The sequence below is a fragment of the Falco naumanni genome, chromosome 9 (assembly GCF_017639655.2).
Source record: "Falco naumanni isolate bFalNau1 chromosome 9, bFalNau1.pat, whole genome shotgun sequence".
Taxonomy (NCBI): Eukaryota; Metazoa; Chordata; class Aves; order Falconiformes; family Falconidae; genus Falco; species Falco naumanni.
The window spans coordinates 41,063,349-41,088,321 of NC_054062.1; the positions used below are offsets into that span (position 1 = coordinate 41,063,349).

Genomic DNA, 24,973 nt, shown 5'->3' on the forward strand with positions numbered 1-24,973 from the left:
CAAGTATTTGGCGAGTCACCTCCAAAGCCTCAGGCAAGCACTTTCCAGCAGGACTTCAGCTACTTAGCACCGAAATTTTCCTCTCTTACTCTTAGTCTAAGGCAAAACAGCAGCAGCATTTCTGCTGTGTCTGCTGGCTCCACAGTAGATTAGGGGGCTATCAGGAGGAAGCCTGAGCTAGTAAAGCAGCAAGCCTATTGCTCAGGTGTTGTGTGACTGAGCAAAAGCAGTTTCAGCAACAGGTACGGAGAGACAGTGAGTCCTTCACAGCCTCCGGCCCCTGCGCCTGGTCCCTGGTGGGTGGCTGCAACACACAGCATCGGCACTAGGACATCAGTCTTGGGCTCTGCAGGGGCTGAACCTGAATGGCTCACACAACAACCAGTGGTCAACCCTTTGGTTCTCATCTTTGGGTAAAGACCTAGTTAACACGAAGCAGGAGGGCTCTAGAACTCTCCTGAGGCCAGCACACCACTAATAGACTAGCGAGCAGGACAGCTAACTGCGATATGAGAAGCTCAACTGAAAAATCTAGTGGCACAGGTTTTAATTTCCCGTAGGTATCTGTTCCAGGAGCTCCCTCAAAGAGGGTGAATGCCTGAGGGAGCTTTAAGCTTCGGAAGGTAGAGCAGGGCTGCCACGGCATCTCCTCCTCCGTGGGTGCGGAGGTGGGGGCTGTGGGGGCTCACCCTTCCCGCACCGCGCGCCTCCCTCCCACCGTGTCGCAGCTCCCCATGGGCGGGCGGTGCTGGCACTGCCGACCCTGCCCTGCCACGTCCGGAGGAGTTTGTACCACTCAGAGGTGACAGGATTTGGGGCTAGGAGGGAGCACTTCAGGTAGACAGGGAAAAGGCTATCTCAGGATCATCTCCTGGAGCTGTTCCTGCTGTGTGAACAATTATAATGGCTGGAAAAAAGCAACAAAAGGGTTCTTGAAGAAGTGAATCTTGAAGGATTGCTTGTAATTACTACAGGACACTTCTGCTCTAAAAGGGGAGTTCGGTCACTGGGTCTCTACGCTAACTTCTGTGTTCAAAGACCAGGCATACAGACATCAGCAAAAAGCTGCTCATGAGCAATCTCAGCTCCTAAAGCAGCACAGGGGTAAAATCTTATTGTTGATCATGCACATGGAGCTATAATTAAATTATATCATCTGCAGTGAAATGATATTTGCTGCTGGAATCAGCTAATCTTAGAATGCCTTATGAGAGCTTAGCAGTTTTGCTTTGTTTCCTACATTCATTTTTTCTTCCCTTTCTTTTTAGCAGCCATAGTCCAGCTATGTCAACACACTGACAACATCTTCCTTCAGGGAGGGATTTTTGTCAGCTTACTTGCCTGCAATGTCTTATGCAGAGCTGAATTGTTGGTTTTATGGAGAGAGAGGAAAAACGTAGCATAGAACTGTTACTTCACAGGACTACATAGTAAAAATTAATACAGGTCAGAAGAGGAAACTGAGATGTAATCTTAAAATTGGCAGGCACATTTTTTAAAATAGCGTTTGATTTTGGCAACTGGGGATAACTGCAGCCTCATTTGGTCCTGGTCTGTGGGAGATGTGAGTGTGCAGGCTGTGAGGGGCAGGAGTGTCCAGGCTCCTGTCAGGGCGGCATGTGCTCCAAGCTGCAGGGGGTGGAACACGGGAAATTTGGCCCTCAGAGTATGTCAGCCCAGGACAAGGTGGGACAGCGACGTCTGGCCCCTGCGGCAGAGGGACTGGAGCTCTAAGAGGCTGAAGGGGTACGAATTACCACTGCTGCCATGCCTTGGGAAACCCACTCTAGCTCTTGGCCAGCTAAAAATTAAGGAGGTCCTGACTACCAACTGCCTTTGAGAGACAACCGTAAATGGAAGATAGATTTTCTCTAGTAGCCTTTGCTTCAGGTAGTTTTTCAGTGCATCTCCCGGTCAAACTGGCTTTAGTTCCTCTCTAGCTTTTTCCTGTTTAATAACAAACCAGAGGAGAAGACTCATTGCTTACAGATACCCGTCCTCCCCCGAAAATAGCTTTTCAAAGCTGCTTTGGGATACATGTTAAATAGGAATGTATTCTTATTTCATGCAAAATTCTAACAAGACTGACTACATTGGCAAATAAAACTGGGTAGGAAGTGATTTGAACTTTTCAGGGAAATGGAGACAGCAATGAGGTCTTTATCAAGTATTTGGTGCCATATATTACTACCATATCATCCAGCTGCACCTTCTTAATTTGGAAACTAAACAAAGGCTCTGCATTTTTAGCAAAGCCTTATGGACTTCTCCAGTAGAAATAATTTCATAAAAAAAATAAATGTGAATAACTGCTTAAGCTAAAAAAAAACAATATCCTTTTTCCTGGTAATTAATTCTTTCAGTGTTTATGGCAATCACACGAACTACTTTGATTTCTATTAGTATTCATGAGGAGGCCACGTGTAACTTGTTTACTGGTCTTTTGGTAGTTTAACCTGAATAAATGTGCGCTTATTATAATTAGTTTCGGTAGCACTTTATAGCCCTTTCAGAATCTTCCATTTTAATACCATAATGATGCCTCACATTTTTGTAGCATCTATAACCTATGAAACTCAAAATGGCTAAGGAGCATTGCAAGAGGAGACGTGAAGCATACTGCAGTGGAGCTTGCTAAGGACACAAAGCAAACCATGTAGCAAAGGAGAGAACAAAATCCAGGTAGCTGGCTTGTGGAATGTGTAAAAAATGCCACTTTCTGTACAAAATTAAAACTAGCATATGTTAATACCCAGCTAGATAGTTTTGCCAATTTTTTAATTTTTTTTTTTAGCAATTACAGGGATTGTCTGTGCCATGCTTTGCTGTCAGAACTGACCCATCTATATTCATGTTCAGAGGCAGCTGATATAAAACCAGACTACTTAATTATCTTGCTGATGAGCCAATGAATCCGCCAGGGAAGGTGGTAGTGCAAGGGTCCAGCTTTCGGGTGAAAGCTGGCTTTTGTATGGCTGGCTTAAAGCATGGGTGAGATGCCTCAGGTCAGTCTGCAAAAGGCCATATATCTAGATACACTCTGACAAAGGCAGTGAGCAATTTGGGGAAATTTTCTTCCAGTCAGCTGGGGTCTTCAGCCTGCCAACATTCAAAAGCATGATCGTGAACCAAATTACTTAGGACTAAGCAGGTAATGTTCTGGCCCCAGAGAAATTAGGGTTTCATCCTGTGAATTTATCATTGTAAAAGCAGAAATAACAGCCTTAGGGTTCAGCCTAGAATGACTCAGAGCCACCAACATATGCAGCTTCCACAGAGAGATAATACTCAACATTTTGCACTGACTGGACTAAATTAGTCCACAGATGCACCCATTAAACCTTTGGAAGTTGATGAACCAGAGGCAGAAATGAGTTTGCCTTACATGGAATATAATATCACTGACAATGCATCAGACAGCTCCAGACAGATTAAGAAGCTAAATCCCATCAGATACATAAGCCATCACACACACATTTTATACACAGGCAGAGAAGACCCGGAAAGCAGAAGTACCTTGAAGGTTAACAACTTGAATTTTTCATAGTCAATAGCAGCAGAATTTTCCACTATTATTGTAACCTGAGCCTCATTCAGGACAGTTTGGGGGACCACTCGGAAGATGCCACCAGGTCCAATAAGACGGAGGTTGAATTTAGCATTGGCTCCCTGTGAATAAAAGCAGACATGGCACTGTTTTCAGTAAACGATGCACTTTCTTACAGCCTAGATTGGCTCTGTTTCTTCACACTGTATAAAATTAGAATGAGTCTTACTGCTTAGAGCCCTCTGCTCTCCATCCCTTGGGCAAGAGACTGCTAAGAAGCTTAGTTATATAATCCCTCCATCCCTGGTCACAAGACGGACACAGCTTTTCTTAAAATAGATTGACAAGCTTGGTTATTCTTCCAGTCATAATGGAAAAACCCTGCAGCAGGACTGGTTAAGAGAGGGATCTTGCGGCAAGCACCCTTGGGCTTGGTGCCATGCACTGTGAACCAGCGCAGGTGACAGATAACACCACGTGCACACGGGCAGGCGAGCCCTGGTTCCTGCCAAGGGAAGACAATTGAACTGTCTGCATCAGGACAATGGACTCCGCAAAATCCCAGCCTGTGTCCTAAAAGCTCACAGCCTGGGATGATGCAGAGCCACAAAGATCTGCCACCTTCAAGCAGAGGTGGTACCCCACAGTTTGCACTGACTGGACTAAGCTAGCCCAGAGTCAAAGCCACTAAACCTTCTGGAAGCTGATGCACCTGGGGGGAGAGAGGAGCCCAACTTGGTCAGAATAAAATCTGACACATATTTTTGACAGCTCCAGGTGAAGTGAGAATCCAAATCCCATTATATACAATCATTGAATCTTTTAGGTTGGAAAAGATCTTTAAGATCATCAAGTCCAACTGTTAACCCAGCACTGTCGGGCCCACCACTAAACCACGTTTCTAAGCACCACATCTACATGTTTTTTAAACACCTCTGGGGGTGGTGATTTCACCACCTCCCTAGGCAGCCTGTTCCAATGCTTTACCACCCTCTCAGAGAAGACATTTTCCCTCACACCCAATCTAACCCTCCCCTGGCACAACGTGAGGCCCTTTCCTCTTGTCCTGTCGCTTGTTACCTGGCCAGACCAATTCTTATAAAGCAAACTGGAGCACAGAAGGGAAAAGATGAAATGGAGATTCTGATACTTCTGCCTTACAGGGGAGGTGGGAAAATGAGCTGAGCCCACTTCACCAGCTCTCTGACTTCACCAGTTTCTCAATGTCATGTTTACACTGTGACAAACCAGCCAGATTCACTGCCTGGCTGGTGCCACCTTCTCCCCCTAGCATGAATCCTGAGATGAAGAATTTCTAATAATACCTTTCAAACAGCATAACTCTACTTTTGGCTGTACCACCGGAGGGCTTGTTATGAGCAGTTCTCGCTGCAACCTTAGCTCATGTGAAGAAGAAAAGTACTCAGCCGTAGTCCCCCAAGTAAAACAGAATGATCTGGGATCCAAACTCGATGGTCTGTGTCATCTGGTCATACAAACTTTCCCAGCTACAGAGGTGACAACAGGAGCTCTTTTGCTGGGTAGTACAGCCAGATGCACAAAGCCAGAGCCGCTGGATTATGGAAAATAGTGCTGATGGGGAAAGCACACCACCTGACTGTACAAAGTCTTCTGTGCTTGGGACTGTACGTGGCGGTGGCAGGGGGCAGTGAGAGAACTGCCTCTCTCCGGCAGCTGAGTCATTTCTGACAGTGATGTCCACCGAACCCAGATCTGCCTGGAGCAAGCTGTGCTGCTGCATGTCTCCAAGCAGCCAGCCCTGAGACACAAGGGTGACTGAAGGAACAGTAGCACTGAGCCCTAAGCTGTGTCTATCAGAGGAAGAGGGTTGGGGGAGAAATATCTGCATAAAGTTCTTGCAAGTAAAGATGGCATTTCCATCAAACTGTAGGGCTAAAACAGACCTTGTCCACAGCTTCCTCCTTCTCACCGCACCATCCACTCCCCCAAGAGTCACTAATGGCCGTGACAGAAACAGACATATGTTAATTTTTCTCCTTTATATTGTTGTCTCATGTGGAAGGGAAAACGTATGCTATGCCTTGAAAGAATGGCACACACACCCCTCCCCCAGAGGGATGCCTTACACTGTACTAGGAAGCTTCTTGCGAAATCTAGACAGTGTATTTAGCAATGTTTTCTGCTTATTTTATAGCCTAACTTGCATCCTGAATATTTTGTCAGCCGATATAAGATACCTACATATTTTGTTTCTAAGTAGAAGAGACGGGGTTTGTTTCTTTCCTTCTGCAGCAACATCCCCTGTGACAATAGCAGGATAGACGTAGCACTGCTTTGAAAGCAGTCATTTATCTGCTTGCTGCAGAGCAGCAGGAGGGAGGGGGGAAGAAGCTAGTGGGTTTGATAGAGTACAATACAGTCAAACCAGCACAATACTGAGCATGGTTATATAAAAGCACTCTTTCCAATAGTGATGCAGTTCTCGGATGCATTAAGCTTTTCTCTTGTCGCTGCCTAACCTCAGGCTAACTCAGATGGATGCCATTCATACAGTATTTAGCTTAGGGATCCCTATAGCAACCATCACCATAGTATCTACGGGCATCACAGGTCAGTTAGATAGCAGGCTGAGATGGATGGAGTCTTTTCCCTTTATCTGGTTAGAATTAGTTTGGCTCTGGCATAATTTTTAAGATTACCTAAAAATATCACTCCAGTGGGAATGATTTATCAAAGCATGCACTGCAGACTCTGGCTGAAACATAAGGGCCAGAATAATAATATATTGTAATAAAAGCAATGTAAGGGTACAAGCTGTATTGTTTCCAGCAGGGCTGAGAAGATACAGACAGCAAATGCACTTGAAGTTACTAAAGTGATTGGAAACTCTAAATCTCCAAAGGGTGTACCTGCTTGGACATTTACACTGACAACAACTGAATACAGCCACTAGTCAGGGGAAGTTCATAAGGACCGTTCAACTTTGGTCACCGCAAGAAGTGGGCTGCAGCTTTAGGGCGACCCTGCTCACGGACATAACGCTATACGACAGACTAAGCATATTTCTGAGTCCAACCTCTCTGTGGTAATGGATCCTGCAACTACTTTATCTGCCCTAGGCTTCTGGGGAATGCAGGTGAAATAGTTGAGTTCCTAAAATGACATTTCCCCATCTGACAACTCTTGGGAAAATAAGGCTGGAAAACTGCAAGTCACATAGTTTCCACTTACCTGATCTGAATCATTGACTGTAATCTTGAGTCCCCTCAAGATTTCACCTTCTGGTGGGTGCTCATACATGGTCAGTTCAAATTTGTTCTGGGGACCATTTTCTCCATAGAACGTTGGTGGATGGTTGTTGAGGTCGACTACCCGTATAGTCACCATGGCAAAAGCGTACACGGAGGTCTCACCCTCCTGACTGACTTCTGTTGCCTGCAGCGGGCAGGAGAGGGAGAGAGAAGAATGATGAGGGTATACTCTCTTTCCTCAGCTCCATGCTTAGGTACTGTTCTGCATGCCCTAACATGCTAACTGGTGCAAAGATTCACAGCCTTTTATTTCTCCAGAAATCTCAGTCCATTTCACACTGAAATTTATGAAGATTAGTAGATTATGATAATAAACCAGTCCCAATAAAGCCCCAGTGAAAAAATTCTCCTCCTCATTTTGTGAGCTTTCTAACTCACCCTAGGTGAAAACAGTTCTCTAACGACAGATAATCTAATAGAGGTGAGAGAATTGCTTGCCTAAAGTGTTGACAGAATAGAAAAGGAACACAATCTATAAATTTGCTGTGGTACCACAGGTAGTTGATTTTCATGTTGCTGCAAGGACTGCAGCCTTGAAAACTGTGAGAAAAACTGTACTTGTGGTATCTAGGCAAATATTTGAAAAAGTGACACACTTTTTTTTTTGTTTGTATGGGATTTTTTTTGAGATTTAGTCTCTGATTTACAATTCTGCTTTTCTGTCCAGATGAGCTTAATTTAAACTGGATATATTTTGGACAGACAAACAAACCTGTTTGGCATTTTTCTGAACTGAAAGTTCAAATCTGCCTGGGTTTCAACATTTTCAACACGCAGCCTGATTTGCTGGATTGAACCTAAAACGTTTCTTTTGTCAGGACAGAGACTCCAGCTGGTTTCTTGTAACAAAACAGCTATCTATAACATGGGGGTTTTTTGCTTAAAAGGCTGAAACCCAAAGGCACTAGACTGCTAAATTTCTCTGAAGATGTTAGTCTGGTAACTGAGGTGCCTGTCACTACCTACTCTGGGTAATGCAACACTCTTTTGGTGCCTCAGACAGATTTTTGTCGCCTGCACAAGCTCTGGGTTGCCACAGATGTAACTAGGAGAAACAGAAAGATTTGCAAGGGCTTAACCAGTCCTGTACCTGGGAAGTGCTGGCAGAGTGCGGTCAGCCAGGGAGATTAGGGGAAGAAATGGTGTCCAAGTTTAACTCAGATGATGGGTCCTCTATGACCTCCCAGGTTCAGCAAGCTGCTAGAGCTTACTAACAAGAAAGTGCCCTTGGGGATGCTACCTTGGTTCTGGCAGCGTGCAAGCCCCCAGAGCTGCCTTTAGACAACGTCCTTACCATGACAAACTCTTGTGGTTGTATTCTGCGTTTGTTGAAGAGAACTGATACAGTCTTCACAATTTAATGCTACGTTTTTAAATTCTTGGTCTTCAGAAACTGCTTTAAATAATGCCTGTCAGACTGGTATTACACCTCATCAAGGCGTTAGCATGTATTTGTATGTGGCTGATCAGTGCTTCAGGAGTGGATACTGCTAGGACATTGCATGATCTACCCCAGCCCTACTGCTAATCATAGATTTGGCAGTTACCTATCTCATCACATGGAGGTTACAAGACAGTAATTCCCATTTTCGCAATAAAATCTGAAAAAACATAGAACAGATATCTACACGCTATAAAGGATGTTGATTCTCTAGACTCAGAGATGAAATTAGGACAAGATGACTTCATTTGAAGGAAGTAATTTAGACACTAAATATCCAAGGGAACAAGAGCACTTTGTTCCATTTTATGCTATCTGGCACTCGGCTCAAATATAGGGGGTAAATATAGGGTTCTAAAACAGGTAGAGCCAGCTATAAATTGAGCTGTATTAGACAATCATGCCTACTCACAGCATTTAAGACCAACAGTCTTCAAGTGGCCATGGAACATACCTGAACTTTTAGTTCATACACTTCTTTCTTGAGCTGATTTGGGCTTTTTATAACAGAAATGGCTCCAGTTGTGTTGCCAATTTCAAATGAATCTTCACTTCCTGCAATAAAACCAAGATGCTCTAGTTACATGTCACACTTCCTTTTTCTGAAAAAGCATGAGCAATCAACCATGCGCTTCATTAAGCATATCTTTGTCCATATGTGTATCCCTATCCATTAGTAGATTTGAAGCTGTGTTTGAAAAGCGAGCGAAGCATTTCTATGCCTGGTCACAGTGAGCCGAGAACACAGATGAGGGCCAAAAGGGGTTTCCTTCCCTAGGAACGGCTCAGTGGAGCTCTGCCCCTGTGGGCATCTGCCCTCACTTTCCCCTTCCAACCCAGGTCAGATTCCCTTTAAGCCTCAGCGACCAGGTGTGCAAATTTGGTTTTCATTTCTATTATGCAGTCTTCTTTATACCCTGGTTTAGATAAAAATAGACATTCCTTATTGTGATTAGCAAATGCATAATTAAGCACTGAAGAACAAGAACATTTCAACTCACTGATATCAGTTAAGGTGAGACATTTGACTACCTAAAAGAAACACAGTCACTCTTTCAGCAGACAGCATCTCTGGAGAAGCATCTTCTGGCCTTAGACATTCAGCTGTTCAAACCCTTTCCGCCTCCTGCAAAGCTGCCCTGAGCAAAAAGGGATTTTTGAGGATCTGGGGTAAAGCCCAGGCTCTGTGCACTGAGGCGGAGTTGGGCACAGGCAGGACAGGGCTGCAGGCTGCCTGCCGCTGCAGACCTAACTCCCACCAAGCTGAACCGAAGACCAGGCACGGGGCCGCCATCCCTGGAGACCTGGTGAATTTGTGCTGAAGCAAATACCAGCTTGCAGAGAGGCAGCGGCGCCTCCCCACAATGCCTGCCCCCAGCTCGCCATCATGGTCAAAAGCAGGGTGGGGACCAGGGAGGGGACCAGGTGGCGGCTCAGGGGCCTTGCCCTGTCCCCCTGCACGTTACCCCACGTACGGTATCAGCCACAACCTATGCTTGGTGGCAGACCCTACCATTGCAGGGAATAGAAAACCCTTACAATGAAGAAGACCAAGCCTTCAGAAATAAAGGATGATGACCTGAAAGCCCAGTCATTTATCTTTCTAACTCAATTCCAATGTTGATTTTTAAACCATCTGATAGTATCCTGTTTTGCTAACACCTGCAATAACTGCAACTTCATTAAAGTACACTAGACACAAAGTTGAACAGATATCGACTCGTACAATGGTCAATTATTAAGATACATTGGCCTGGAAAGCACATCCTGACTGAGAAGCAGCTTAAGTCAATAGTGGTTTTAAGCCACCGTACTTCATGCCATTGCCTAGGTATCACAGGGAAATTAGGAACTCAGGGTACGTAGCATTATGTCTATTCTTTCGTACAGCATGTTCAGAGGACTGGAGTATTTTCTGAAGTTACCCCATACTTCCCAGATGAAAAATACGTATGAGGAATAAATAATCTCCTATTTGGTTGTAGTATTTTCTTGCCCATTGACAACCCAGCCTGCAGGTATCGGAATAATGGCTCGTCACGAGTAATGTCAGGGCCTGAGGTGCAGGGGCAGAAACATACTGTCATCTTTGTTCTCTATTTCTTCTACTTTCTATGCACTGAAAGCATATTTCCTTCCCCTCTTTTCCATTTCACCGTAACAAAATCCTGTGTTAATGTGCATGAGAAAGCTTGCTTTCCATTAAGTCGTATTTTGTGCTACTTATCTGTCATCCCCTTCCATCTTCATTTTCCACTCGTTCCTAATCACTTACTTTTTTTATGCTATAGCACCTTTTTGGTCATCTATTTTCTTTGGAAATTGAATATATTTCCTCGTTAATCCTATTTCCCTTTGACATATTCCTTGGTTCATCTGCCATTTCTCCCTTGCCTAGTATATTTTCATCCCACTTGTTCTTACTCCTCATTCTCCACCTTTCTTTTTACCTTTTCTCCTTTTCCATCTATTCTCTTCTGGAACCTTTTTTTCCTCAATGTTTCTACTTTCCTTTTACCCTCTTTTATCTATTCCCTTGCACTGAGGAGAAGGAACCTCAGCTTGGGTCCTATCCCATGTCAAGGCAAAACCTCAGCTGCAGCCCTCTCTGTCCCCACCAGACCTCGCTCTTTAGATCACGTAACGCAATGAGGAACTTTACCGCGTAGCTCTGCAACTGCAGATTTCTCTGATGAAATTTTGGAATCTCTCACACCTGGGAGTTGGGGTGCCCAGTTGCCATGAAAGTCTTGTTTTGGAGGAAGAGAGAACCAAATAAAACTAAAATTGTGGCTTGGAGTTTAGCTAGGAGAAGTTGTTAGCTTCACCAGCTAATGAATCATCAGTTCAGCTAAGTCTCACATTTATGCTATTAAAAGATGTGCGACAGACACTCTCAGAATAGCTGATGAAAAGCATTAATCTTTTGATAGCATCTACATTCTCCCAGTGCAGCGTGCAACCAGGATCTCTTCACTGCTAAGTATCATTTCTTCTAAGAAATCAGAGGTTTGGCCGTTTAACCACTTTAAGCACAATATTAATAAACTTCTCCCTCTAAATACCACGTCTGGGTCTCCCAGTGCATTCTCGCGCCTCCCAGATTAAACGATAGAGACGCTCAGTAGCAGTGACTGCATCTTCCTTTACGCTTTCTGAAATGACAAGCAGGCTACTGATGCCTAACAAATCAGCAACATTAATAACTCCAAGCGTAGTTCTGTGAAGCAGATACTAAAACCCAGTGAATCGTATCTTGGCTGTTCTCTGGTAGACAAGGCCCTGGAGTTGCTCGAGGTACCTGACATTATTTCATGAGAGTTTGTCTCAGCTTTATTAAACTCTAGCATATCCCATTCTAATTTAGTGTCAGATCTAGTTTCGACTGCCCTTCAGATTTCATACAAGACAAGTCTACTCACCGTTTACGATGCAGTAATGAATACTGTTAGGCTTTCCTCTGTCTCCATCAAGAGCAACAACAGTAAGGACCTCAGAGCCCTGGGGAGAAAAGGGAAATCACAGTCTGCGTGCTGAGATCAGAGAGCAGTGAAATTGCAACTGCCTATTAATAAACTGAAGTCTTTCTGCAGTGAGGCGTGGGGTGGAGAGTGGGTACTTTTGCTTGTGCTGTATGGGGAGGACAGCAAGGGCCACTGACTCCCACCCAGGAAAAACTCAGTGCTTGGCTTTGCAGAGCAGGAGCTGAATGCTCCTCCTTGAGCCAGCTCTGTGCTGTTCCTACATCAACAGTTTCAGCTGTTCCCAGCAATGTTGCAGCCCGCGCACCATACCTCCATACCAAGCGGGGACATCCCCGCTGCTGCTCACTCCCCACGGCCGTGCTGTGTGACCTGCCCTAGCCAGCCTGCTGCCAACACCACGCCACCACCTGCACCGATGGCAGAGCAACCTGCTTTGGGGCAGGGGCCTCCGCTGCCCCAGGAGGACCACGGCTTGCTGCAGCCTCTGGGCATGCCATGCACCTGCCAAGTGGCCGGGGCTGCTTTGCCCAGTGCCCAGCTCCTCTTGTTCTTTTTTGCAGCTGAGCTTTGGGTGAGCAACAGCAGGAGCACTGCTCTGCTCCCCACGGGCTTCTCGGTGCCCACCACTGCGGCTGTGCCAGCAGCACGGGTGGGGAACGGCTGCAGACCCCCTGTGCCCACGGGTGCCTCAGCCCCAGGGGCTGGCCGGCTGCAGCCACGGCCAGGGACAACTACTTTGAGCCACAGACTTGGGCAGAGGATTTGGTGTAACTAATCCAAAACCTGAGGTTTAGTTTGGGTCACTACTAAGCTGCTGTGTAGGCTCCCAGCAGTAGACACCGGCAGCTGCTGAGGAGTTATCAGGTCATTTTGGTCCTCCCTAATTAAGTTCAGAGTGGCAGGGAAAGAAGAGATCACAAAGCAACTTGTCCTACAGAACATTTAGGGCATAAAATTGTGATGAAAATGATGATGATTTAACTGTCCTTAAACCTTCACTGTCTTTCCTTCTGTGCAAGTAACATGGCCGTGGGCCATAAGTACAGAACTTGTGTGCTGGAGACCATTTGCTTGTGTGACTACTCCTATCAACTCAGAGGGATGATGACTGTCAGCAGTATAATGCTCACCCAAATGGCAATGAGCTGTGCAATTCAGGCCTCCCTCTGAACTAAAGTGTTACTGTTGGGGGCTGCAATACCAGGGAACATTGAAGTAACTGCCAGTTAATCACAAATGGCAACAAGGAACATTTTCACGACAACACTTGAGTGAATTTTTCAGACAAGACCAAGGTTCTGTTAGAGCTACTGGAAATAGAGAACTGTATTTATTATTATTTATGCTGGAAGCTGCAATAAAATCTGCCTACTGGGCAAAATGCAGTGCAGTCCCTTTGAAGGTGACAGAGTACTTGTAAATCCTGACAGCTCCACCAAAGAGAAAAGCAGCAAGCTTACAAAATTAACACCAAATGTGTAAACAACACTAAAATTAGCTAGTGCATCTCTCTCTGTGGAGTTCATTCTAATAGCAAAACACACACTGAGAAGGACCAGTTTGTGCTTCCATCATTATAATATCATAATGGTGTAAGTTATGAGCTCAAGCTGGATGTAATTAACGTTTATTGACTCCCATTTCCATTGTAAACACTAACTCCTGTATGCACCTGATAGTTATTTCAAGATCTATATATAACCATGCAGAATAAATCAATATACATAATATCATTCATTCCAAACATCTGCAAAGTACACAAGCATTACTTCTCTGCCCTGCTGAAATGGAACAGCCTATGCACTGAGCTCCAATATACAGTCGTGCAAAGGCTGCAGTGTACAGGACAGAAAGGAAGGACGTGATTTTTCCTCAAGGGAAGATCAGGTGAATGGCATGCAATCACACTGCCAAAGAGATCTACAGTCTAATGTTGGATAATTTCATGAGTAGATACCATTTCTCATAAGTATGATGAAAAATTTAATTAAATCTTATGTATCAGGGTGAAAGCTGATCCATACGCAATATCATGCCACTGCTTAGATACAGAGAAAATTAATTAGTCTGCAGCTTCAAGAATCCGATGTGGCAGAAAGCATCATGGTGGATATAATAAACTCATTTGCTAAGCTGTACACTTCCTTTTACGCAAATCTGCCATTAGGCATTTCTGAGGTGATGGCACAGCCAGAAGCTCCACATACTCCTTGGATTCTGTGTCTGTGGTGGATATCAAGTGGTATCTTCAGCAGCGGACATCTGCCAAGAAATGCAGTGTCCCCACCCATAAGTGGTTTTCTTAAATATGTCCCTGCTTGCCTGATGATCCGGTGGTTTTTAGCCCTGGGAGGATTGGTGGCCCATTCTGCCTACCTAGCCATCACTGAGCAGAAAGCATCCTGCATTTTGGGGATGTCAGGATTGCTTCTCACCACAGCTATGTCCATGGGACAGCACAAAGAGTCTAGAGTATTTGCGCATGAATTGTCCCCACACCTTGCATAACCAGTGTTGGTACCAGACTGCTCAGCTAGGAAATAAAAGCACCACACAGCATACAAACACACAAAGGCTTCAGGCATGGTGTGTTTGGGTGAGGTAATCGGCAACCTGCTTGAGCCTTCAGCCAAGTGCCTCTGCAGCTCTCAGCTGTGGAAGGGCTTCTAGTCACTGGCTGGGCTTAGACCAATGTAAATGGGCAGAATCCTTTTCGACTTTAGTGGCAGTAACAGGAAGCCTTGCCTGGCAAATTTGCGATGGATGTAAATAAGAACAAGTCTGAGATTTGGTCAGTAAGCTCATTTCACCTGGGAGTCAAAGCAGAGTTTAGGTCCCCATTTCCAATAAAGTCTGTGCTAGAAACCGTAGGGTCATCTGGACTGAGATGTGAGAGGTTGCACTTGTTGTCCCACAGGTGAAAACGAGCACTTACTGCGAGCGTATCCTCATAGACATAGCCGTAGTAGGGAGTCCCAATGAACATGGGAGGGGTGTCCTGAACATCCTCCACGTTGACAGTAACAGTTGTTGTGGCTGAAAACACTTTGTTGTCTCCCCTGAGCTTACCACCACCATCCTAGAAGAGAAGTCATCATCAGGTACCTCTGCTGAAACACGTCTGCAAATCAGCTTATGGCATCGCATGCACCTCATGAGCCTTTAGGAGCACATCCCAGGAATCCCTTCTCTCAAGACACACATTAATCTCTACTGCCTTATTCCCTTCTCTTCCATTTGTCCTGCTCCCTCTCTGGTTAGGAAGACAGCTTGCAGCGTCTCAGAATTAATTTCTTATATTAAGTGTTTGTGCCAATATATGCACTCCTACATGGTCTGTTATCAGCAACACAGAGGACAGAGAATTCAAGGGGCTTTTGAGGGAAAAAAGAATGATAGAAACTAATGCAACAAGTTCGTGATTAAGGTCTACAGCTTTTCACCCCACATACAGTCTTGTCATACACAACGTGCAGTAGCAAGGCAGTGCATTGCTAGGGTGAAATTAAAACAGTGGCCGTGATCAAGGTCTCCCAGGGACTCCTACGTGATAGAGTGAAAGCACAGAGGAGCTAAGCAGCCAAAAACTGCTAGATAGCCACAGTGTGTAAATAATCTCCAAAGACTTGATGACAATCAACGCTGCTACTGATACAGCAGAGCCAATTAGAAAGATGACTTCCAATTTCAGAAGCTTTTAACACCCCCAGTCTCAGAGCACTCCTGGAGGGCAGTAGCCATGCTGGTGTAGAAGATTGTGACTTGTTCAGCATGTCTGCTGTACCAATTCTAAAAGTTCCACTTTTTGGAGAAGTCATGCTCATTGTTTTTTCCTTCTTACTGTCCCAAAGGCAGCATCTAAGCCAGATTTTGTTACTTATCCTCATGAACTTTGTCTAAATAAATACATAAAAATTCACGTATGTTTTTCATAAAACATGAGAAAAAGTCCCCATAAGTTACAACAAAATCGGCCTCTTTCCACCCATGCAAGTCTGTGTGTGACAGGTCCCCGCCAGATCCTGAAACACTTTACTCCAGAATCCATAAACTTTTAATGCCTGTTATGAATCCTCAGCCGCACCACAGGCGCACCATTGCTGAGGACAACAGTGGCAAGAAGGGATGTGACCAGAAGTATTTGCAGGATTTGCATAAACTCCTGCCACAAGGCAGCAGGGAAGTGAAAGAAACGTCCACAAATATTCCCAGAAATGCAGCCCATCGCTCGTGCTGCAGCGGGCCGGGCTGTGCCCTGTGCCTTGCCGCGGGCAGTGCCTGCCTGCCAGGGCTTCACCCTGGTTGTGTCAGGGAGCCCTGGGCACCGGCGTCTACCCAGAGGGTGATGCCTCTCGAAGCCGGGGCTCCGTACACCAACCCTTCACTTTAGGTGACTCTCCAAATGCACAGGTGGCTCTCTGCAGCGGGGCTCTCTATCCTGGTACCAGAGCCTGAGCGAAATATGGGAAACCCACTCCCAAATACCTCCAGACGCTGCCCAGCAGCAGGTGCCGGTCCCCTTTCCGCCCTCACTTTTCCATGTTCCCTCCCACACCTCCAGACGTTTACAGAGGGAGCGACACTGCTGCCTCAGCGTTACGCTTCGTGTTTCAGCATCCCTTTGAGTCACACTTGCATTTGAACTGATCAGCCCCACTCAAATACAACAAATACAACCCCCTGCCTCCTCCAGCTACAGAGAAAAGCTTTCTACCTTGGCTATGACGACAACAAAATGCGTTCTCGATTTCTCGTAGTCCAGGGTGACCCCTGTTTTGATGCGCAGGACACCGCTGTGACGGTCTATGGTAAACTTATTAGCATGGAAGTTCTAGAAGAAAAGAAAAGAAGAAACAGCAAGAGATTACGGGTATGGAAATAAGATTGCCGTAGCGATTCATCTTTTATTTCATCTGCTAAGGGAAAAGACTAGAATAATGATATGGTGTGGGTGAATAATGTATTTGATGAATTTCACCGCGGTGTGTTTATGAACAATTCATGAACTAGCCACGGGTCTCTCATTATCCAGAATAAATCAGTTACCTGCAATGTAGATTTTTTTAATCTTTTAGTATTTCATTGTGAAATCTTTAACTTTGGTTAATGCAGTTCATTGCATGGAAAGAGGTAGGGAGGCTTAACAGAAAAAAGGTGAGGGGAAAAGGAAGAAGCAAAAAGGTGATATCTCTTAGCGTTTCAAAGTTCTACTAGCTTAAAAAAATATCAGGAGGCTTGCATGCATAGATTACTGTCAATAGAGTTGTGTTTTGGTGATTACTGTGATATACAAATAAAACCTAAAAGGCATTTGATTGCCAAAAAGGCCCCAAAACTGTCTCACTTCATTCTCTTGGACTGAAGGTATCTACAAACACACCTCCATTTGGGCATCCATATACAGTGGCCGCTGTCGGATAATCTTGGCCTTTTCAGTAGACGTCACCACCTGCCTACATCAGACTTTTGGGGAGGTATTTTTCTGTGTAACTTGACAATTCCCAGCAACTGTGCCAAAAGACACAGGAACATTTTTTCAACAAATATACGTATTTAGTATCCTTTTTGCCACCCAAATATATTGACTAGCCACAGAAGTTTAAAATTGTAGTTCCTTGGCTTCAGAGTCTATCAGCTTACTGGAAAAAGCCCTGCGCAAAATTGTCCCCTACACACATGGTATTTTAAAAGGATCATAACTGGTGCAATTAGTACTAAATTTCAATAAGGCACTCAAGGTGTTCTTGCACAGTATGTCCAAGCTCTTAACAGGGTTAGCTTTAGTTTTATGTAAGTATCCTCATATTTGTATGCAAAGTAAACATCGCAACAAATTGCCTTTGGTTTTGCTTCCTGTTGCCTCCTGAATAAGGGGAACTGCAGCTAATCTGGAGGAAGCTGCTCCTAGGAAGAAGGAATTTGAAGGGTGTAATGCAAAAAGTTTCCCTTTTGGCATGCAGCAGGCCTGTAATACAGCACTTCAGTTGTGAATACGGAGCCCTTTCTGTTTCTCACTGGGGGGGGACAGCTGAAAGGCTGGCTTCAGGCAGGCATGGCTTTGTCCGTGAGACTTGGTACATCCTATTTCACACTGCGACCCAGCGTGCAGCTCCGCACCAGCCAGCTACACCGAAGCGCTCATTTGGGTTTCCAGTGCATTTTGCTTTCTAAAGCGAGCTGTTTCACGCTTCAAAAATCCCACATGCATACGAGATTACAAGTCAGACTTGCTCTCCCCGTCACTCCAAAGAAAGGGCCAGTAGGAGCCCTGCTGAGAGGAGTCCTGCTGGCCAGCACAGGAGTGACAGTGGCAACTCCAGCTGCTCCCTCTGCCTGCCGGGCTGCACCCGGCTGTTTGCAGTCAAGCGACACCCGTTCTCCCAACGCTCGCCTTCTTGTGCACAGCACAGATTTGGTCCTACAGGCACTAGCAGCAGGCTCAACCCTCAAATTATTTTTAACCTGATTTCTGAGAGCTCAATAAATGACAGATGTTTTTGAAGGTACAGGTAATACCTTACCTGCAAGAAGTACGTGATACTTCCTCCAGAACCTGTGTCTTTGTCCACTGCCTCAATCTTAAAGATGCTGCTGCCGGAGGGAGTGTTCTGTGACCAGAAAGAGTTACCAGAGTCACACCAGAGTGGAAAAGCAGGTGAGTTAGAAGAAATGAAAAATGAGCATGCAAGGAGGCAGAAAAAGAGAGTAATGGCAGAAAGAATATAAATTCATTGAGGGAACCAGAGAGCAGAAAGAAAAGAGGGAAGAGATTAAAGATGGAGAAAATTGGGGAAGAAAAAGAAGGGAGAAACACTTTTTGGAATAAAAATGACAAAATCTCAGCAAAGATAGAACGCATCCTATTCCCACTGAAGTAACTTCTGAAAACTGCCAATGACTCACATCTTGGAGCTTACCCAGAAAATAACACCCCTTAAGTACCTACAGACTCATTCCCCAAGTCTGCAGTGAGTACTCAGTATCTACCCAAACCCTAAAACAATAGAATGCAAGTTAGTCCTGCACATCTTGTTCTTTTACCAAAAACATATTAGCTCCTCTTTACATCCTATTGAAATATAGTTCTAGTATGCAAAGGAACTTCACCAACCTCTGGGACTTGGACTATGTAAGGTGTATTGATGAACTCCGGGCTCTCATCATTAGCATCCATTACAAGGATCCTGACTTTTTCAGAAACCTGAAGTAGAATATGGAGAACATATTATGACTCAGGCTAATTTTTAACACTTAACTGTTCATTTGCCTACTACGGTGTAGTCAAAGGCAATGAAAAATTGTGTTGTAATAGAGTATCTTTGCACTACCGAATCTAAGCACATAACAGAAAATCCCATAATCCAGAAGAATTTTCTTTGTGGAGAACAGCCAGACATCTCCAAACTAAATAGGGGGTCTTGAAGTGCTTTATACTTTACAGATTTGGGCTGATTTTCAAAAGTTTTCTTCTTTATGGCATTCAAGAGACCATGATGTATTTTATGAGAATATACAAAACACTGTAAGTGTCTTTTGTACAGACAGAAAAGAGCATTCATTAATGCCTATTTTGATATCATGACACTAGGTTAATAGCATGCATAATTTGGATGTGCAAATACATGCTACTAACATGTAACAATTCATCTTCAACAAAATGCATGTTCTCTTTCTAAAAATACAGAAGCAGGCATATTTGACCAACAAAACTTCCTAGGTGTGTCCAAGTGGACATGTGGATGAGATCCCATTATTTCCTATTTACAGAGGCTGCCAGGGCAGTTGTGCCTGTGGGATGCTGGCACCTCCCAAACATTTGTTGTAGTAATCTCACTTAATCTGTTTGAGGTGAGGAAGAACTCTAGAGTTATCCAGTCTTGCGGATAGCAGAAGGGTCCCGCTTTTGTGACACCTTTAGTGATGAAGCCCAGGCCTTCTTTTCGACAGAGTAATATCCAGGATGGGACAGCATCTGTCTGTAAACTGGAAATGCCAAGGGAATTTGTAGAGCTAGGCTTGTGCAGTGCCTCAGACAAGTCCTTCATGATTAGGCACGATCAAAGTTTTATTCTGCAGCAGGCGAGAAAACTCCCATCACCTTTGCCTAAGCAAATCTTCTTAATGTCATGCCAGAGAAACATTGTGGGGGTGGAGGGACAGTCCAGCTCTTGGGTGTCCAACAACTGGTTCCTATAACGTCATGCATTTCTCTAAAAAGCCTCCAGATATTTCTTAGGTATGAATCCTACTGAGCTGACAGTGAAAGTTCACAGGAAGCTGTGGTAATGCTCAGGCCACTAAGACACTCTTTCAGCTTGCACGACATTGGAATTGTCCTCACGTAGCTGAGCAAGGAGCAGGGGTGAGACTTGAGCTCCTGGGAGTTCACTGGCTCTTGAAACAGGAGGTAAGACTCTAATAAGATTATGTTTTCTGGTAAAATGAGATAGTCCCTGTAAGGTAATTTAATAGGAGGAGATATGTGGGGACAGACAGTTTGATAAACTACAGCATATTTCAATACTTACTGTACTCAGGCCATCTGAAATGCGGACAATAACTTCAATCTCATCTTCCTTCTGCAAACCAAGAAAATGCCTTTGTTAGAGAGATGATGTTTGCCCCGATTGGAAAAGGGACTGCAGATGTAAATGTGCCTCAGCAGGTAGATCAAAGTAACAACTAATACCACCAAGCCATCAGAGCAGAGGCCAGGAAGCCCCCCCAGAGGCTCCAGCTGCCGGGCTGCTTGGACTTTGTGTGGCTACTGTCAAGAGATGGTTGGTCTGGGAAACCCTGTTGTCCTGTAAAGCGCGAGTGAAAATCAGTCCTCTTTTTCAAGAAACACTCCCTAAAAAGGCAGGATTGCTTCAAAATTCCTCGGTCTCAGTATACAGGATTTTGAAGGGTTTACCAAGTACTGCGTACCCTTTCTGCAAAGGAGACGTGAAGGGTTCAATGCCTGTGATCCAGAATAAGGCTGCCTTTGGGCCATTGTCTCTGGGAGCACCTTTAACCCACACGGTTACATGGGCTAAAGGACTGTGATGTAGCTAGAGAGGCATCCCAGAACACTGCTTACACAGACCTCTTCTTCCTCCTGATGACGGCAGAGTCCCCTGGCTGAAGGCCAGAGGACTGTAACACCCCTAAGCTCTTGGTGGAGTGCAGGTGGGGGGAGACAGGGGTAAGGAGTAAAGTTCTCTTTGCCGCAAGCTGGACAGACAGCTGCCAAAAAATTTGATACCAGTGTCAGTGGCACAAGTCAACTGGAAAACAATATGATGAGTGAAGCATAATGTTTCAGAATTGCAAAGTATACTACACATTTCAGAGGCAAATACATTGGCATTGTCCCTCAGAGCCACAGATCAAATTAAATGGAAGGAAATTCCACAAACACATGGAGCGCTGCCAATTTCAGTGTACCTCTCTGTCGAGCTCCTCAATCAGCGTAACATTTCCAAGGTCCTCATCAACAGAAAAGTAGCGTCTTGATCCAGCTTCATAGGCCAGGCCGTACGTCACGGGATCTCCTTCTGGATCACTTCCATTCAGAGTGTACACATGGGTACCTGAAAAATCAGTGTCCATCAGCATTTCCCTGTGGTTACTTCAGTCAGTGAATGTTTCACTGGCGTGTTCCTTAGTGACTGAGCTACCTGGCAGCAGGCAAAGCTCTTGTGAATCAAATCCACTTACTGAGACATACGGAGAAGGAGACAGGTCAATAGCCCCGATTGTCACTTTTCAGCCTACTGGTTAAACTGAGTTTATCAGCGCTCGTTTCTCTCACCTCAGGCCCTTCCCTGTGGAACTGCGCCTAGATCAATACTGTTCACACCACAGCGTTTGCACAGATGACAAGCTCTTGGCTAACTCTCAGCCCCAGTGAGTCAGAAGCGATGCTGATGTACGACTGGGTGACAACCTCAGCGGTACCAAAATGCCCTCACGCACCTCTGCTCTACAGTAACAGTGGAATTGCAAGCGAGCAGGCAGAGGATCCAGCAGTCCAGAGCTCCCACAACACTGGACCCCAGCTCTGAAGCTCAGGAGACACACACAAGTGCATTTGCGGCTTTTCCATTTTCAGAACTAGTAGATGCAAAAGTCTTCTTTCCTACTTCACTCCCCCTCATTAGCTCCCTCTCATTAAATTCTCTGACACACCCACTCACGCTCATACCCACAAAGAAATTCTCCAAACTCATCAATGTATTTCTTTCACAAGCTGGCGAAAGAGAGGTTGTTAATTCTATTTTTGAACATTTGAGAAATTGGTGCCAGTTTTTCCAGTAAACTGACTTTGTTTATCAGAAGTCATACTTCCTGGGGGAGTTATAACACCCACGTTTGCAAAACATGGTGACGGCTTATTAGTACTATTTTTTTAAACTTACATGTCTGTCATTCTACTGTGCATTAATATCTTCATCCAAATAACTTCAAGCACTTTACAAATACCAGTTAACTGAGCCTGAAATATAAACCGCTGTTGTTTCCTTCCGATCCGCTATGCCTTGGGTAAGGTACCTGAGATACTCAGAACAGAAACTCTGCCTTACATCCCACAAAGCTCTCTGCACTGGAAACACTGTGGCTGAGCAGCTCACTGGTTAGTAGGGAGTTTGGCTTGTGCATGGAACACAAAGATACAGTGGAAGGATCCCTGCTAAGAAGGTTAGCAGAAAGTTAAGGAAGAACACAGTTAGCAGAAGACTCCAGTTTTAAACTGCTCTGGCCTTGAGTTTGAGAGATTTTTAGTTCCGTACTCAAAAGCCGTAATCTTTTCCTCATATACCCTCTACAGTGGCAGTGGAGTGTTTCAGTGACCAGACCGACACGCTTCTATTTAACTCGAGCTTTGGTCGAGGTCCTGCCCACAGTACAGACAGGTCAGCTGCTTGAACATTTCCTCAGTTTTGCAGTGCAGCCTTCCACTCCTCGTTTGCTTATTCCTTGGCATGCAAAATGTGAAGTAAACAGATTGGTGGGCTTAATGGACACACAATGCCCAGGCATCAGCGGTGATATTCAGAAAACAAGGCTGTCTTCTTTGCATAGCAAGAAATTATGCCAAGCCACATGGGATCTGTGCTCACTTATGAGTAAACTCTCCTATGATAATTACCAAGGCAATATTGGGGTGACTTTACACAGAAACACGTTCCCATTGCAAATACCAGTGGGCCCACAGGAGCACAAACAACAGACCCTGTTATGAGCCAGCTCAGCCAGGTAACAAATAGCCAAGATCTGCAAAACTGGTTCACAAAGCTACAAAACACTTCCCACATTTTTCGGAATTTTCCCACAAAATAGAGTAAAAAATAACAACACACCTGTAGCCGAGGTCCCCCAAAATTATTAGGGAAAGACAATGAGCAGTCCGATGAGATGCTTTTCTGATTGTAACAACTGAACTGTGTAAGTACAAAGAAATGCAAGGAGAGGAATAAACTGGCACTGATATAAAATCATGTCCTGCAAGGACACCTGCCTCCTGGTACAGCTGTCTACATAAGAGATGGAAAATTGAAGACCGTTGAAGGTTCTGCAGCACCAGCGCTGGCTGCATGTATTCCTGTTTTTCAAAAGCTTTGCCTTACTATCACAGCTGGGGCCAAACCGAGAATTCAGGTGTCAACTGTCAGCACCTCACTGATGTCATTATCAATACAGCACTTCTCTTCAGCCTTTTCCAGTCATTAGCAGTTTTTCCTACCTAGTCGCTTTTCTCCCCTTGCTTTTAATTTTTCCTGCCCCTTCCCCTTTACACACCACTGGCTGTCCTGCCTGTTTCTAGCCAAGGCGGATGGCTGTGGAGCTGCCATGTAGAGCAGAAACAGGACGGACACTGCAACCCACATCTGGGGTCTCTCGGAGCCTGGGGGCAACAGCCAGGCACAAGGTCGAGTGCCGTGAGCGGGGCTGCCCTCAGCTGCCGACGGAACAAGAACTGCAGAGCACTCCTCGGGTATGGCAGGGCACGTGTGGGGAAGAACAGACTGCGAAAGTTTAGGTGAATACATTGGGACCTGGGCTTGCTCTCCTGATCACACAATTTTCTCTCCCACGTTTTCCTGGAATTCTTTTATAAGGAAAACAGGATTTTTCTTGCTGCTAAATATGAGAAGAAACATTGATATTGGTACAGACCGAAATTACTGAGGTTTCTGAGCGAGTAATGAAGGACATCATTGACCTTTACACTGAACTGTTTGCTTCCTACCTAAAGCTGATGCTTCTTCATTTTTCATAATATGGGACACTTGTGTGCCTTTTAAATTGGACTGCGGACCAAAATTTTTTTTCATAGCTTATTATTATTCCTAATTTTTTCTGAATTGTAATTTCACTGCACAGTACTCTCCATACCATTAACACCCCTGGGAACACTTCTCAGAAGAGTGTTAATGCCAATTAAAAATCTCCTCTCAGTGTGCTATCTCCAACTGTTGACAAGGACGTAAATGGAAAAGCAGCTAAAATCTTATCAGTGAGTATGAAGAAAACAGTCTCTCCCTGTCAGAAAGATAAGGGAATAGAAGAGCCCGTACCTGGGGATAGGGCAAATGCCGTGTGAGGGCCCCAGTCGGCAGAGCTGGATGCTCCTGGTACCTCGCGGATCGTGCAGCAGGCTGGGGTGGGCAGGTCTGGGGGAGTTGCCCACTGCTCCCTGCTACAGCTGCCTCCCGCGAGCCACACCAGGATTTCACTCTGCTTCCCTGTTCCATCTTAAAAATTGTTTGCTCTTTGCTCCTGACACTAAGGCTGAACGGCTATCCCATGATGCCATTGCTCCATTTTACTTCATTTCTCACTTAAATTTATTCCTGACCAGCCTCTGCCCATGTGCTCTGGGGCTGGTGTTGCCCTTTCACTGAAGATATGCTCTCCCTCTCTGCTCTGTGACACTTGGCGATCAAACCCCCTCCCTGCCAAGTTAAACGAGCCAAGCACATTTTGGGCTCATGCTCAGTCTCCCGGCTGTCTTTGCCACCACAGCTGACATCTGTTAACAAGATGCTGAGAGGGACATCCGTGGCCATGCTCCCAGGACAGGACACCTCTGCTCCCAGTGTCACTGCAAACACCATCTCGCCGAGGGTTACGTGCCTGCTGTCCACCTGTCTCAGCCAAAAGCCCATTTCCCCAGCAGGAAAGCCGATGTCAGTTAACACAGAGCCTGCAGATGGACGCT

The 24,973-nt window shown here is 45.2% G+C and overlaps 1 protein-coding gene across 3 annotated transcripts in view; it reads right to left on the reverse strand.

Moving 5' to 3' along the window:
* The window catches only part of CDHR1 (cadherin related family member 1), a 51,326-nt gene that overhangs the window by 20,203 nt on the left and 6,150 nt on the right, over positions 1-24,973 (reverse strand). For all 3 annotated transcript variants that reach the window (XM_040607355.1, XM_040607354.1, XM_040607356.1), the window contains 10 exons: positions 21,196-21,341; positions 20,295-20,345; positions 18,878-18,967; positions 18,288-18,374; positions 16,481-16,597; positions 14,702-14,845; positions 11,704-11,782; positions 8,736-8,836; positions 6,761-6,964; positions 3,517-3,669 (listed from right to left, as the gene is read on the reverse strand). In XM_040607355.1, the coding sequence (XP_040463289.1) occupies positions 3,517-3,669; positions 6,761-6,964; positions 8,736-8,836; positions 11,704-11,782; positions 14,702-14,845; positions 16,481-16,597; positions 18,288-18,374; positions 18,878-18,967; positions 20,295-20,345; positions 21,196-21,341 (1,172 nt within the window). The remainder of the gene's footprint in view (positions 1-3,516; positions 3,670-6,760; positions 6,965-8,735; positions 8,837-11,703; positions 11,783-14,701; positions 14,846-16,480; positions 16,598-18,287; positions 18,375-18,877; positions 18,968-20,294; positions 20,346-21,195; positions 21,342-24,973) is intronic.